The 16,466-nt window shown below is 46.7% G+C and overlaps 1 protein-coding gene across 1 annotated transcript; it reads left to right on the top strand.

Annotated features, from left to right (window-relative positions):
• Positions 1-443: 443 nt before the first annotated feature.
• NMUR2 (neuromedin U receptor 2) lies at positions 444-14,119 on the top strand. The gene is made up of 4 exons (XM_006278907.2): positions 444-1,343; positions 9,248-9,332; positions 10,964-11,089; positions 12,432-14,119. Exons 1-4 carry the CDS (start codon positions 624-626, stop codon positions 12,689-12,691), a joined length of 1,191 nt encoding a protein of 396 aa, XP_006278969.1. The 5' UTR covers positions 444-623; the 3' UTR covers positions 12,692-14,119.
• The last annotated feature ends 2,347 nt before the right edge of the window (positions 14,120-16,466 follow it).

Raw genomic sequence — 16,466 nt, 5'->3', positions numbered from 1 at the left:
CAAGTTGAACTACAAAAGCAGATCTCTATGGGGAGAGAGTCAATCTGTTTGCAGATGGCTTTTTGCCATCTAAAGCTGATTACTAAAAATCAACGGGGACTCAGACATCTGCACCTGAAAACCAGGCATTTTCTTTGTGGCTTTTAGCTGGATGCAGCTTCAGGCTCATTTTGTAAAAGCTTTGGGACCCAGGCTGCATTGCTCAGTTATCTGACAAGTCTTGGAGCCGGACTCGTATCCAAGATTTCAGATTCCCAGCTGGATGCACCCCATGTTGCTGGTTCAGTAAATGCATCTGCTGCGAGAGCTGGTCTGAATAGCCAGGATCTCCTTTCTCACCCTAGACTCTGATGCACTTAGCTAGCCAATGAATATGTGTGAAAGGAGGGGCTTTCTAGCCGACTCCTCACAAGGGAACAGCTCTTACAACGGCGAAACCACAACTGAAGCCAGACGTGCATACACCCTGTGTCTCTCAGTATCTGTGTGCTTTCAGGTCTGACCGGACATCCCTCCTTCTCCCTCGCTCCCTACTTCTAAACGTGGGAAAAGTGGCACAGGGAAAACTTGAAGCAGCCTGGAAGAAGACTGGATCTGCATTATTCATCCCAACAGAACCAGCCATGGACTGGATCACCAACGTCTCATGGCTCGATCACCTCGCTGGGAAGGAGGAACCGCTCAGATGGCATTTAAACAGCACTGAGGACTATCTCGCCTTTTTATGTGGCCCCAAACGGAGTCACCTCTTCGTGCCCATGAGTTTAATATATGCCTTGATTTTTGTGGTGGGGGTGGTGGGAAACCTGTTAGTGTGCCTGGTGATCATAAAGCACAGGAACATGAAAACCCCCACCAACTACTACCTCTTCAGCCTCGCCATTTCGGACCTGCTGGTGCTGGTTTTCGGGATGCCGCTGGAGGTGTACGAGATGTGGAGCAATTACCCCTTCCTCTTCGGGCCCGTCGGCTGCTACTTCAAGACGGCGCTCTTTGAGACGGTCTGCTTTGCCTCCATCCTGAGTGTCACCACGGTCAGCATGGAGAGATATGTCGCCATCCTCCATCCTTTCCGGGCCAAGCTGGAGAGCACCAGGAAGCGTGCGCTGAGGATCATCATTGTCCTCTGGGTCCTCTCCGTCCTCTTCTCTCTCCCCAACACCAGCACTCACGGCATCTTGCTCCAGCGCTTCCCCAACGGGACGCTGGTCCCCGGCTCTGCCACCTGCACCGTGGTCATGCCTATGTGGATCTACAACTGTATCATCCAGGTCACTTCCTTCCTCTTCTATGTGCTGCCTGTGGCTATCATTAGTGTCCTCTACTATCTGATGGGGCTGAAAGTAAGTCCTAACTGAATGATGCCTTCCTTGCTTCTCTCTGTAACTTTCTTTCTAGCTCAGCTGCCTTTAAAAAGGTGATTTAACCCTTTTGAGGCAACAGCTGCTGTCCTTCCATCAATTGAGAAGGGAACCCATTGAAAACAACCTCCCTTGGGAGCAAAGGACCAGATTCACCCCCTGCTACACCACCAGCTGGGGGTAAATACGGCCTAATCTATGTGTATCATTTTAGTTCTTACTTCTGCGTCCCTGTTGAGGTGCTACATTTATTTTTTGTAGGTTTTTCAGGTTCTTGGCTCAAAAGGGGGTGTAAAAAGAGTAAAAAGTAGGAAGATTGAAAAGCTTGCCTTTCTTTGTCTTGTGACTTTAGCATTTTCATTGCATTCTCCTGCTCCTGCTTTCTTGGGCGGGCGGGCAGGCGGGCAAGTGATATGAACACTACTCGATCATACGCTTTTGTTAAAACTCACTTCTGAAATAAGCTGTCTTACTGCTGCAAGCACAAAATAATGAATGAGTCTTTTAAAAGTAGTGAGACGTGCTATAGAGCCATTTGCCTTCCGCGCAGCCTTTAGAAACCAGGACTGCTGGCAATGGGAACTGAAATAGAGATACAGGAGAAAAACAACCTAGGTTATACTGTATGTAACCAGCTTTTTTATAGCACTGTTGTGAACTACTCTGCTAAAATATTGTGGGGCTGGATTGGTTTTGGGTTTTTTTTTTCTGGGTATGGTTTTTAAAACGTCGGTACTAAGCTACGCTGCTCAGAATGCAACTTTGCAGAAGCGAGGTTTGCTCCCTTGCAAAGAAAGGGCAGGGAGCTGCAGGGATACCTGGTCAGAGAAGCAAATCAAGTGCTACAATCAGCTGTCACATCTGTATTGCCTCGTTAATGTGTTATCTGCTATTTAGTGCCACTTCACACAGGAGAAGAGGTGCCTAGGAGTACCTATGATTGTAGGTGAATAACTGAAAAACTACGGCAAACAAGAGATCTTTCTGAATGGATCAGGTTCCCATAAGCAGCAATTTATGGACTTAGATATAGATTCAAACAGCAAATTATGCACGGCTTAACCTAAAGGGAATGAAGGAAAGCATCACTTTTATCTTCACTGTTCAATTATGAACTGAAAAAACCTAGAGCTGGGTATGAAAAGCCTTTGCTTCAGGTAGGCGGTTGTAGCTGGTCACCGTTGCCCAGGTTTTCCGAGTTCTCCCTGCAGAAGAGATGCTACGTCGGTGCCAAGTCACAGCTCCCACTCTCAGATTTCTGAATGAGACCCGACATCGATCCTGCCCAGTCTCATCATCGTAAAGGCTTGGATGACCTTTCATTTATGCCTGCTTACTCTGCTTTATTCTCATAATGCACTCCCAGCTGCAATGCCATTGGCTTCAGCACAAGTAAAGGGGTAAGGCTGTTTAATTTTTAAATGGAAGTGATGAACAAACAGCAGTTAGCTCATTTTCAATCGCAGGCAATTTATATCAAAGCAGCAATGAGCAGTCCTGGGCTCGTCTGGGCATCTCGCGCTGTTTAAACCTGAATTGCAAAACTTCAGCGTTGACCCTGCAGTTGAAATCTGGAGCCAGGGACGTTTTCTTTCCATCCCAATAGTCCAAGCCTGGGCTTTGGGGAAAGAGGGATTGGTAATTGCACTTCCTCGTTTCAGCCCCGACAGAACCTAAATGCCCAGCAGCACCCTCTGGCATTGCACCGCAGGGAGAAGCAATTAGGAGCCGTTCAATCTCTGACAGGGCAGCAAGACTGCACTTAAGACTGCAGAGTCCAGCTTGTGTTCAGAGTCAATGGGATTTGTCTCCTGGATCGTGCAATTCCAGTTCAGTAGACTAGACTGACATCAAGAATGCCCCTAAACCACCTGGGTTTGCATCTTCAGTCTTGCTAAGGCATGTGCTACAGAGAACTCGAGCCATTATTGCGGAGGAGAGGAGAGGAATCAGGTAGGGGCTGTTCTGGCCAGGTGTTACTCACCTCCTTATGGATGCCCTCAAACTAACAGCTCATAAAAAAGATCCCGTAATGACTGCACAAGGATGTCTGTGTGCTTTCATGCCTGTAAGGCTCAGAGATACAGGAACAGTCTTTGAAGTACCTATATGGCCACCATCACTACAGCATCCAGTGGGTGATGGGCAGTGAAGAGATTTCCCATCCCAGAAGTTTGGAGATTGAATAAAAGAATCCCCACCTAGAATCAGGAAGGAAAGCCTTTGGATCAGTGAGCTTATGCTGAAAAATACCATCCTGAGTTTTATGACCCTCACTTTACTGATGAGGAGCTGAAATCCAATGAGATGTAGGTGACTTCAAGGTGTGGAGGTGGAAGCTCTCTGCTTTTTGTTGGCCAAGACAGTGCAGGTTTTCTGGAAGAAGCAAAGAAGGGCGTGAGCTCGACATCTCACAGCCATTCAGTGACTGGCCTCCCTGGTAAAGTGGAAACAGGAATAGTAATTCAGATGTGTTGTATTATGGAGCGATTCCTGGGGAACTATGGGGACCACCACACGTTTCACAGGACATCAGGTGACAATAATTTTCAGCTACGGTCAATTGTGTTGGATTCAAACTGAACAAACAGATAGAGATGGCTTTGTATGTCTTTACCAGCCCTCAAGAACCGTCCAGAGTACACATGAGGACATCCTGCCTTTCTTAACATGTTCCTGGAACAATAAAGGGATGGAAAATGACCTGGAGAAACTCTCCTTAAAGGGAGAACATTTCTATTTTGCATTCAGTCCTCAACCTGCCGGCTGATGCTGCCAGTTGCCCTTGTGAGGACTGTGATAGACATCTACCCAATAGCTATTAGCACACACTACACCAATTCTTCTCCCATAGACATTTATAGGTAAGACCTGGAAGATGGCAGAGTGCACCCTCAGCAAGCGTGCAGATGACACCGAGCTGTGGGGAGTAGCAGATACGCTGAAGGGTAGGGCTAGGATTCAGAGGGACCTAGACAAATTGGAGGATTGGGCCAAATGAAATCTCATGAGGTTCAACAAGGACAAGTGCAAAGTCCTGCACTTCGGACGGAGCAATCCCATGCACCGGTGCAGGCTGGGGGTGACCGGCTGGGCAGAAGCTCTGCAGAAAAGAGCCTGGCGGTGATGGGGGACAAGAAGATGGATAGGAGCCAGAATGTGTGCCCTTATTGGCAAGAAGGCTACCGGCATCCTGGGCTGCATCGGTAGGAGCGGTGCCAGCAGATCGAGGGCAGTGATTCTTCCCTCTGTTCAGCACTGGGGAGGCCACATCTGGAGTCCTGTGTTCCGTTTTGGGCCCCCACTACAGAATGGATGTAGACAAGTTGGAAAATCCAGCGGAGAGCAATGAAAATGGTTGTGGGTCTGGGGGACAGGACTGGTGAGGAGAGGCTGAGGGAATGGGGCTGATTGAGTCTGCAGAAGAGAAGACTGAGGGGGATTGAATAGCAGCCTTCACCTCCCTGCAGGGTGGTTGCAAAGACGACGGAGCTGGGCTGTTCTCAGTGGTGGTAGATGGCAGAGCAAGGAGCAATGGGCTCAAGGTGCAGCAAGGGAAGCTGAGGTTAGATTTTAGGAAGAATTTTCTCACTAGGAGGGTAGTAAAACACTGGGACTGGTTACTCAGAGAGGTGGTACAATCTCCATCCTTGGAGGTTTTGAAGACCTGGCTGGACAAAGCCTCGTCTGGGATGATGTAGTTGGGGCTGGTCCTGCTTGGAGCAGGGGCTTGGACTAGGTGTGACCTCCTGAGGTCCCTTCCAACCCGAATTTTCTATGCTTCTGTGCCATTGATGGGCTTCTTATAAATACAGAAACAGGAAAGACTCCTGCATTCTTCCTCAGATGGTGCTTGCTGCTAATGTGAGCTATGCGAAGTCTAACATGGTTCGATTGCTTTTGTTAGATGCTTTCTTTGGGTTAGCATGGGTATACATGGGAGCAGACTCTCAGGCTATAACATTTGGTTCTTATTAGAAAATGCTACAATACCTAAAGATTCCTGTTCTGTGCTCCACGCACATTTTATTCTCTTGAAGCACATCCTTTAAAACCATTTGCAGGGAGCCCTGCTTCATGTCGTATGTGGTCTGTTGCATGTACAACGGTCGACTCCGCTGAAGAATTCGATTCTGCAGAGAAAGCTGTGACAGAGATATGAGAGTTGCCTGGATTTAAAAGCAAACTTGCAAAATAAAACACATGGTCATGCATGAAGATACCCTCTTCGTGCCTGTTCCTACTGATTTGCAGGATTATTATAGTGGAGGGAATGGAATATGTTAAGTTTTAATGTCCTTTCTGCCATTTAGGCTGGGTTTTTTCCATTTTCCAGTTCACTCACCACTTGTAATTAGAAACGTGCTGGCGGACTTTGCTTATATTCATAATCGCTGTCAATGTGTGTGTTTCTGGTTTCTTTTAAACAATTCTGTTAAGGATTGGAAACTTTTCCAAAAGGATCTTAACTTTGAACCTGTTTTGTCAGATAAGTAGTGTAACTAGGAGTGGGCATCCACAGCGCCAGCCCCAAATGAGAAAGGCGGCACCACCACTGGCCCGGCCAGCACTGCCATCCAGGCTGCAACACCTCTGTGCCAGACAGGTCTGACCACCATACAGCAAAATGTAATATTATCTCCTCAAAAACTGCATTGCCCACATATGTGTTTGGTCACACCAGGCTTTTCCCAGGAGGAACAGTGTATCGCTGTTAGCAGTAAAGGGCCTGAGCGAAAGCTCTGGATCTGGACCTACCTCATTTTGGACAACACTTGGATTGCAAATGCAGACTACGTTATGTATCTCGCAAATCACCGCTGTCACGGACAGCTGAACTGGCAGGGTTTCCATGCCTGGTGACCAGGCCATCTGAATGATTTAATTTATACTGAGGAAAAATCAACAGATGAAGACAGAAAACAAGTAAAGACTCCTTGAGAGAGCCTCACGGGGGTGCCCAACATATTGCACCCCTCTTTGGGCTAACAAGGTCTGGGGATGCTAACAGTGATCCTGAGAGAGCCTTGCAGGGGCGTCCCAAGATACTGCACCCCTCTTTGGGCTAACAAGGTCTGGGGATGCTAACAGTGTAAAGGTGTAGAACAGAGGATGTGTCTACCTGTGCATTTACTGCGCAGTAAATTACTGCGCAGTAAGTGGCTTTTACACTGGCATCTACACGTGCAGGCATTACAGTGCAGTAACTCTGTGTGTAGACTGATTTGGGACTAAAGTCCATCACAAACCAGTTCACACAAACAGAGTTACGACACAGTAAGGCCTTGCGTCACATGTGCCTTACTGCGCAGTAACTACTCAGGAGTAAATTTGCTACCTGTATCATGCGGGTAGCAAATTTACATCCAAGTTGGTATAAATTGCTATTGTTACTGCACAGTACAGGTGCGCGTGTGTACAGGTATGGTCATTTTTGGTTGCCGCACAGTAACGGTGCACGTGTAGATGCGCCCAGAGAAGACAAACGTATATCAGGTGCGTTGTAATAAAGTTCAAGCAAATCAAAACCCCAGATCCAAATGTTCATGCCATTTGGGAGGAACCAGACATGGAATTTTTCACTGGGACTCTATGTTTGAGCTCTGTGCTCAAAGTTATCCGCCCTCCAACAAACTTTCTCTTTGTTATTCCTCCCGGTCACGTTGCAGCGGAGCGTCATTGCAGCTTTTGAAAACGAAGCATAACGGCGCTATCGAACCCACAGGAGGAAAGAGAAGGAAAAAAGTTACATTTTGGTTTATGACCATGGCATAGTAATACATTCTCTGTGGCTTTGGAGAGTACTTCGCATAAATGACTGTTGAGACCGAAAAACCACTGAAGGGAAGCTAAAGCTTTTAATCAATCTGTGTCGACATTTATCACTTTGCGTGTTATAAATCAACCGAGCTTCGTCCTTAAACAACATTGATTTCAAGTGAGCGTGTCAAAAGACGATCATGAAAAACATGCAAATGCCAAATTGCCTCGTAATCGAACAGAATTTCATTTAAAAGTATTCCCACTTTGTGAGAGCGCTAGCCTCGAAATGAATCAATGGTGAGATTATTTTTTTCTAATGAGCGCAATTAAAACATGTTTGAAAAGTTATAATATTCCATTAATCACAGACAACTTGAAGGTAACAAGTAAGCGGTAGAAGACAAAATATCACATTCACGTTCTCGCATTCATTTACTGGTCTTTCTTCTTTTTGGGTGGGGGGTGGGAAGGAGAGGGATGGGGGTCTCCCCCATACAGTTAAAGTTTAATTGCTATTCTGGAGGTGTTGGGGGGGAAAAAGTCTTCACTAGAAAAAAAATTGTCTAACTAATCAACAATGAAAATCTCAGTAGCCCAACCCAGATAAAATGAATGTAGTGGATAATTCTAGTAACAATAAATGCAAAAGTATTGTCCTCTCCGATTGACCAGCGGGGGTTTCATCATCCAAGCGTCAGCTCTCAATAAAAGCACGCTGCAAAACAGTCCAATGAGTGTTAGCTTCTTCAAAAGTCATTAGGATTCATTTTAATTTCAATCATTTTGTTCTGCACTAACGCGAGACGAGGGGAACTGCTTGGAAGCAGAACGGTGGCACAGGCTTGGCTTTGCTCATCTCCCTGCGTTTGTGCTTCCTTTTGGCTGTAAAAAGCCAAGGGGAAGCTGGTTGGGAAAAAGTTTTCTTTCTTGTTGTAGCTAAGTGGGATGCATTGAATCTCTGTGCAGGTTGCACCACTGATTTCTGCTAGATGGAGTATAGGGATTGTATTCATCATCATCATTTGATGTAAATTAGCCGACCCCCAAGCCCACGGATATCTTTCCATTGCTTCAAATGGGCTTTCAACGTGGTCCTTACAAGTCTTTTTATTTATTTATTTTTTATTTTTTGGATCCTGGGGGTATTGGCTGATTGCACAGGGTCTCTTTTGGAAACAACCTCCCCTCCCCCTTCCTGGATATTTTGCAAGACAAAACCACACTAAAATTCACTAAGCGTAATTGTCCAAATCCTGTTGTATATCAGCTAGTGAGCAGTACTGCTTTACACAAACGTACTGGGAGCACGCATAATTTAATGCCAGAAATATCTGCTGTCTCTTTTGAACCCGAATCTTCATTAAACCGTTTTTTTTCCCCAGATTAGAATTGAAAGAGACTGGGAATCTCCAACCCCCACAACCAGTCCATTTTCACAAAACCTTTTCTGGAGATGGCAAAAAACAAAATCCTTTTAATGCACCAGCCCCATCCTTATTCTGTATTACTGGATCCAACCCGTCTCTGAGCTGAGGTTGATATTAGCCAAACCCAAACCAAACTGGCAATGTTTTGCAACAGTTGGGGAAAAAAGGGCCTTTCTGGCCTCTCTCACTGTAGCTTCTGAAGTTGTTGCTCAAACATTATTTACCAGAACTGTGTTCAGTTACAGCAAAGTGTCTTCTTTGTACAGCTTTAGGGTTGTTGGATGTAGCCGGGTTGGTCTAAGGACATGGGCAGATGAGGTTCTTTGGGTAGATGTGATCTCTTTTATTAGATCAACTCAATAGCTGGGAAAGTTGTTATTTGCAAGCTTTCAGGCACAAACACCCTTCTTCAGCTTCTTCCTTTGCACAGCACCTCTTTTTCATGCTATACACATCTGAGGTTACTAAGACCTTTCAGAAGAAGGGGGAGTTCAGGTAATATAAAAAAGCTAGTAGGCAGCAACGTAGTGCAGTAGGTAACCGTTCTCAGACTAGCTTGCTTTCGAATCGGCAGCATGCTGAACTCAATCTGTGGCCCATTACCAGACAGGTCATGAGATTCATTTCTATGCATCCCTTAATGCTACAGGAGAAACCACCTTGTTTCTAAGTTGTCCTTCATTTTCCCCTTGCCAGTTGAGAGGAGACAAATCTTTGGAAGCAGAGGAAATGACTGTGAACATTCAGAGACCCTCCAGAAAATCAGTCACTAAGATGTTATGTAAGTACTTCATTTTAGCTTTATGCATGTGTATCGCATGCATTTCATTTAACATGGGGCAGGAAGCATAGGGAAAGGAAGCAGCATGTCTGGGGGCTCAAAGAAGGTGGGATTAAAACTCAGCAGGATATACAGTTGGGTTCTCAGGCCTGCCTTAGGTGAGAGATTTTCCCCACCAAAACTATGATGCATCAGCCGATCTGTGCATCAGGAAACGTGGGGCAGCTGCTTGTCTCATATGTGTCTCTAAGCTGTGTTATCAACCTGGCACGTCTGAGCCTTCCTGGTGTGGATGACTGCTGAAATGCATCCTTGCCCACATTCCAGCAATAGCAATGTTCCTAAGAAACTGGACGGGTGAATGGATGGGTGGATGGATGGTTAGTTGATTGGTTGGATGGATAGATGGATGGTTAGTTGGTTGGATGGATAGATGGATGGTTAGTTGGTTGGATGGATGGATGGATGGATGGATGGATGGATGGATGGATGGATGGATGGATGGATGGATGGATGGATGGATGGTTGGTTGGTTAGTTGGTTGGTTGGTTGGATGGATGCTCTCTCTGGAGACTTCCAAATACAGGCTAGAGAGTAGGTATTACACAGACATTTCCATCATAAACTGCACTCTTTTCCCAAATAAACTCTGCCAGTCCTTCACCCTTCATTCCCCTTCCCCTGCCTTTTGTCAGGATCCTTAATGACCCCGAAAGTGGTAGAGACCCATGCAGAAATGTCCCATTTACCTTTGACCACTAGCATTTCTCCCTCCAGTTAAGGCTGTCTTCAGAACATTTATCATTATCCCTGGCAGGCCAGCATTTGCAAATGTACTTAGGTAAGAAACCTAAAACACCCATTACCCTTGCTGAAGGCTTTCAAACAATTTTAAATCTCCATCATATTCTGTAATCTAATAGAAGCCTGCCTTTCTGGTCTGTCGGTCTACAGCACCAAATATTAAGATGGTTGCATCCTCTGTGCAGTGTTCATGTCATCACTACAGACTGAGTGAGGACCATGCTGGGACTGATCTGGCATAATCACGGTCAGCTGGGAGATCCATCCAGTCTGAAAAGAGCAGGACGTTGCCTTGAGCTTGCTTTTTGTCCCTAGCAGGGTCCTGGTAATGCCGATTGGAAATTAATCCTAAACAGTCAGCTTTGGGTTTTTTTCTGCATGAAAGATTCAGAGATAAAGAGGTCACCAGCTGACATCGTATCAAGTCCAAAGCTGCGCTGATAAGCGTGCCTTATCCACAGTTGGTTCATTTGGTTCGAAGTGCCATCTCAGCTAAAGACTGCCTCTTTGTTGTCAGCTCCATTGAAACCTTGAGCTCAAAAATAAAGAAAAAAAAAGAGGGGGGTGGGGAAGGGCAAATCAATGTTTATTTATCAAATTAAGACGGGGATCATCAGAGAGATTTCCTTGTAGTTTGAAATATTTTTTCTGCAGAAAGTGCTGGTGACAGCAGGGAGAGGAAAGAAAGGTTGTGAAAGAGGTTTCCAAATAAATGACTTGGCAATTGCCGATAGACGCTGCTGGTTGCTTCCTGGGACTACTCGCCCTGCTTACTGCCCACCGTGCAATCTCTGTAACTCTCTTTCTCCTCCCCTTCTCTGTGGCAGTTGTTCTGGTGATGGTATTTGCTGTCTGCTGGGCCCCGTTTCACATCGATCGACTCTTCTTCAGCTTCGTTGTGGACTGGACGGAGCCACTGGCCAACGTCTTCAACCTTATCCATGTGCTGTCAGGTAGCTCTTTCTTATCAGGCTTGCTCGCTTGTGGACTCGTAGCTCTCGGGGTTAACTCAATGTGGAGAGACTGGTTCATATTATGCAGGCCACCAGTGAGAGAACTAGTCACAAATATATTGAGGATCAAATATTATTCCTTGGTTATGTTCTTTACCATTTTTATTTCTTTCTAGGACAAGTCATTCACTCTTTTTTTTTTTTCTAGCTAGGAGGAAAGGTCTTGTTTGCACTGATTCCCTATATAGACACTCTTGGTGTGCAAGGAAGGATATTGTAGTGTGAGGTAGCTTACAACACAGCATGCACAAAGAGTGTCCACATGGGACACGAATGCACAATAGCTTGTGTGCTGTAAATTCACGTCCTGGTTACCGCGTGCTATCATCCCCGTACAGCAAAGCCCTCCTTTACCTACATCATTCCAGGGCCCACAAAAAAAAGTGATGACCAAATCACCAAACCAGGATATACTGGCTTCAACCTGCAGGACTAGCAGTGAAAGCAATGGGGCTGGGAAATATATCAGTATTATCTGCTTAGATCTGCACCTGATCAGTCAAGGAACAAAATAAGGCAGTGGAGAACTACAGACAAATACACTGCTCGAGAATAGAGTAAGATCCACCTTTGCTTGCAGTTGGGTTTGTCCCCGTGTTTCAATGTGGCATGCGTTGCAAAGCTTCCTTGGGTCTGACAGTCACTGCATGCAGCTGATTTTAAAGTCAAGCAAGAGTTTATGAAACTTTCAGGACTTAGTACTGTTGCCTGATGGAGTTCTTCGAATGGGCACAGATAATGAAAAAAGCAGGGCACAGACAACCGTAGCGAGCTGCAGACAGTGCTTTTAACTCTTGAAAATATTCACAGATCAACACGCTTGCTATTCACCCGGCTCTCGCCTATCCAGGGGAGCGAACACCGTGTTCTCCTCGATGATTTCTTCCCCAAGCCGGGAATCTTATCGGAGCTACAAGAGAGCAAACTTTGCATCCTTTTCCACAACTGAGGTTCATCACTCGGGATGAATGTTTCCATCAGCCGTAAAATTAAAAGATATTGCTTCTTCAAGGGAGAAATGTTTTTCTCAGGCTGCCGTGGGGAATCACTGAACACAGTAGTTGGGTGAATCGTACAAATTCAGCTTCACATTGATTTTTTATGAGACGTCTTCCTTTCTATTCTTTTGAACTTTTTGGTTTGTTTTTTGTAGCCCTGCTTGAATCTTGTATCTCATTATGGCATTAAGAAGGGGAGACTTCCTCAGCTGAGACTAGTCGGCGTACTAATTGCATCCTTCTCTCTTTCTCTCCCCGTCTCTATTTTTGCTGGTCTCCCCTAGGTGTTTTCTTCTATCTCAGCTCTGCCGTGAACCCCATCATTTACAACCTCCTTTCTCGTCGCTTCAGATTGGCGTTCCTCAACGTGATCACCCCTCGGTGCAAGCTCTGGGCCACCAAGCAGCCTGCCAGCAGGATCCCAGCCCACCAGAGCCTTTTCCTGGTAGGAGACTGCAATCTGATGGATTCTGCGGAGAATGCAAGTCCTCCATCCACGCACAGGATGTCCGTCTGCAGCTCTCGGCTTTCTACCGGCCTGTGACTATAAATAGCCTTCTCAGGTGGGATGGAAGGTCATTAAAATTGCTTTTACCTTTGTGGGAAAAAAAAAAACCCAACCCAAACGAGAGGGATTTCAGCGAGAGGTGCTGCATCGTGACGGCTGCTTGAGAAGGCTGCCGCTGCGAGGTAAATGGCAATCATTGTCTCTGCCGTGAGGCCAGAGGAGGAAAGGAGTTTGCACTCCCTGACTGTGCAGTAAAAATTAATTTCGCAGGACATGCATTATAGACCCACTCCTCCTTTAATCGCATTAGTCCAGCTCCTGCTAACCGTATTAAGTCCAATTAGGCATGGCATGAAGATTGACGTAGCACTCACAGCTTTCCATTTCAATCCTCCCCCGTCTTACATTAGTAGTCCCACCGCAGTAGGGAAGGACCAACCAGCGAATGTGCAAAATGTTCTGATAAAGGGTTTGGTTTGGTTTAGTGAAAATGTTAGCCAAAAATATTCCTTTTTTTTGTTGTTGTTGTTGACAACATTCAGGGTTGTGATGAAATGGTAAAAACAGCCTTTCCTTCCAGCCGTGGAAGACTGGTCTGTATGCACGTTCATGCAACCCTGCTTGTTTTCAGTGGGAAAGTTTCCGCAAACATAGAGACACTGATTTCTTAGGGTGATATCTTTTATTGGACCCACTATGTGGGTGGGATAAAGCTAGACAAGCTTTCAAAGGCAAGACATCCTTCCTGAGCACGTCTTCGTATCCTTGCCCCTCGCATAATGTCTGGACCGTCACGGCTACAACATCACTGTTACACGACACAAAGGTGGGAACATTTCCCTTTTCAATGACGATTTTTGTAGGGGGTGAAAGATCCTGACTGTCTCTAGCAGAAATATCAGTCCGAGCCCTCCTGGGAGGAGGATAAGGAGGATTTACTCTGAACTAGAAAACAAATGGGTATTACTTCTCGGCCTGAGAAGCTGATCTCAGGGTGATCATTATTTTTTGGGAAGCCAGTCCCCTACTCTGGTCTTTCTTCTACCCCAGTGGTACAGAAGGAGTGCAACGTTGCCCAGAACCGACCCCTAATTCTCCTGTTGCTGGGATGTCCGTGAAGCTACCTCCTCCACCAGCCCCTTCCCAGCCCCACAGCCACCTGGCTTGCAACTTAGGTACATGCATTCAGGTTGCATTAGCAAACGTAGCCCTGAGGTTGCTCCGCTCTAGTCCTTATCCACCGATACCTCTCAGGTGAAAGAGCCTGGGGCCCAAAAGTAACAGAAAGCCACCTTTGGCCTTCAAACCCTCTGAGCTGCTCAAAGAACATAAAGACAGGTCTCTACAAGTGACGCTTAACATGTCTAAAGGCAATTATCGTGTTTCCTGGCACGTTAGACAAGCAAACTGAACAAATGTTGCAGTCACACGTGCATCCAGTAATTAAATGATGATAACTGTTTAGCTACCCTGCTGGTATATGGTTATTACTGGGGGTGGGGGGGCTAAATTTGTCCCTTGTGTCACTCCCTGGCTTAAGTGGAGTTAAAGCAGACATGAATTCAGCCTAATGGATGCAGCAGGTCTATAACTCCTGGGGTAATGGCGTTTTCACTGGAGAGCAGCCGCAGGATGGTGTTGACCTGACCGGCAACCTTGCTTTTATGCATCCTAATCAGTGCTGATTGCCCAGTGCAATCACCTTGCAAGCGCTGCCTCGTGAGAGCTGCATTGTGGTCCCTGTCCAGCTGGCTTGAGCTATGCCTTGGCCTGTATCTGAACAGAGAGGAGCCTTATAAATTCACCAAATGGGATTGCTCCAGTTCTCGCTTGTGCCAGTCACAAAAGCCTCCTATCACTGCATGCACGAAGGTTATCAAGTGTTGCCACTTCCCGTCGGGGCCAGGGCTTAGCCCTCTGCTAGCTTCAAACCTGCTCCAGTGTGCACCCCGGGGACTGTAACCACATTCCTCCTATAGGTCCTCGTTAGAGTAACAGCCCGCAAAGTCGAAGCCTGTTTCCTTGGAAAGCGCTTGCAAATGTGCAGTCTGCAAAGCCCTGGTGAATTCAGAAATGGAAACGCAGAGGATATGAAATGCTGGGATCTGTATAAATGGTTTCACAGTTGCCAAATACACTTCCAAACTGAGAGTAAGGGCATGGGACCGGAGGATGGTCAGAGGTCCTGATCCTCATCACTGACAGCAGCAGGAACAGGCAGAGCAGTGAGATGCTGTTGGCAGGAATAGGGCCATAAGGTGTTTCCCAAAGAGATCCAAGGAGATCCTCTAAGGGGAAGGATGGCCTTGAGCACATCCTGGTTTTGAAGTCTTCAGCTGTCCTGACTCTTTTCTAGAGACCTATCTTGCTTGCACAGTGTGGCTAAATGACCAATGATGGGTCCAGCCTCAGAGCTAGGGTCCAGTTTGGTGCCCCCTTGCATAGGAAGTCAGGGAGGGCAAGAACTTAACCAGGGTCACAACAGGTGTTGAATATTTGGAGGGCTAATTAAAAATGCAAGGGCACTATAGATACATAGATGTAGGGTTGGAAGGGACCCAAGTAGATCATCGAGTCCGCCCCCCCCCCCCCCCATAATGCCAACTGAAAAGAAATTAAGGGGATATTAAACTCCATGCTTCAGGGCTTAAGCCAATTCCTAACTGGGTCCTGATACTGGGGATGGATAAACCAGTGATAGACCACTGGGGGCCCCAGTGCTTTCTTTCTGTGTGCACTAGCTTAGCCTAGGGTGGCAGTCATCATGCAAAGGTCCACTGAGGCAGATGGCCCAGAAGACAGCTATGGTCAAAGGCACACTGGTGTCTGAAGCCATTAGCACAAGGCCAGCACGGCGTCTGGCCACCAGCCTAAATGGCCAGGTACCCATTTGCAGCTGGGACAACTGGGAGTCCCCATGGTCATGGGCCTGGAGCCATTATGAGGCATTTTAAGTATTCAGCCACCACACCACCGTCCTGGTGGCTCTGCACAAAAACCAGGCATGCGGCTCTCAAATCTCCCACCGGAGCATCTCGTTCCGGCTGCTGTCGGAGACGAGATCCTGGATTAGCCATACCTGGTCTGCTAGCTCTTCTGTTCCTGAGATCCCCCCATCCCTGGAGTACAAGGGGAGTTGGGTTTGATGCTCTGCTTCAGCTCTGTGCCTAACAGCTGGGCACTTCAACACAGCTGTAAAGCAGGGACTGGGATGGTTAGTTTTTATAGCTGCATGGAACAGGGGAGACATAAAGCAGGCTACTACTCCCTGAAGGCATAATCAAAATGCATTGCTACCCCCAAGTGGCCACAGTTGTAATTCCAGGGGTTTGCATCTGCACCCGTGGCCTGCCGTAGCCCTCCAGTTGCTCACCGGAGCTCCCTTTCACTGCAAGCTCCAAATATCCATCATGCCTCCACCCCAGGGATGATGTGTTCCCTGCCACAGGTTAGCCTGCACTGTAATTAGACTGACACCATCTTTTCTTCCTAGTCCTTTCCAGCCCTATCCTGGAAACTGGTGATACATCCCACCTGCCAGGCAAACAGCATCAAACAGGGAGTGGGCTTATGCCGTGCGCAGAAGAAGACGGGGTCAGGTTCCCCCCAAATCAGACCCATCCCAATCTCTTCCAGGTGCAACCAAAGGTTGAATTCACCCTTCCTTTCTTTTTTTGTTTAAGGAAAATTTTTCATGTCCCCAGTCAAATCAGCCAAATTATTTCCAAATCTGTGAGTCATTCGCCCTCAGCCATACGGTCGCAGGAGCAAGCTAGGTCTCCCGTTTCCATCAAGTGAGCATATAGCCGAG

Source organism: Alligator mississippiensis, chromosome 9 (genome assembly GCF_030867095.1).
Source record: "Alligator mississippiensis isolate rAllMis1 chromosome 9, rAllMis1, whole genome shotgun sequence".
In the NCBI taxonomy this organism is placed as follows: Eukaryota; Metazoa; Chordata; order Crocodylia; family Alligatoridae; genus Alligator; species Alligator mississippiensis.
Note: the sequence above shows the minus strand (reverse complement) of the source record. Positions and strands in the feature narration are given on the sequence as shown.

Excerpts from the sequence above, each read along its gene's own strand:
- NMUR2 (XM_006278907.2), top strand. The coding sequence starts at position 624 with ATGGACTGGATCACCAACGTCTCATGGCTCGATCACCTCGCTGGGAAG. Across the intron at positions 1,344-9,247 it reads ACTATCTGATGGGGCTGAAA|TTGAGAGGAGACAAATCTTT; the intron begins GTAAGTCCTAAC and ends TCCCCTTGCCAG. Across the intron at positions 11,090-12,431 it reads CCTTATCCATGTGCTGTCAG|GTGTTTTCTTCTATCTCAGC; the intron begins GTAGCTCTTTCT and ends GGTCTCCCCTAG.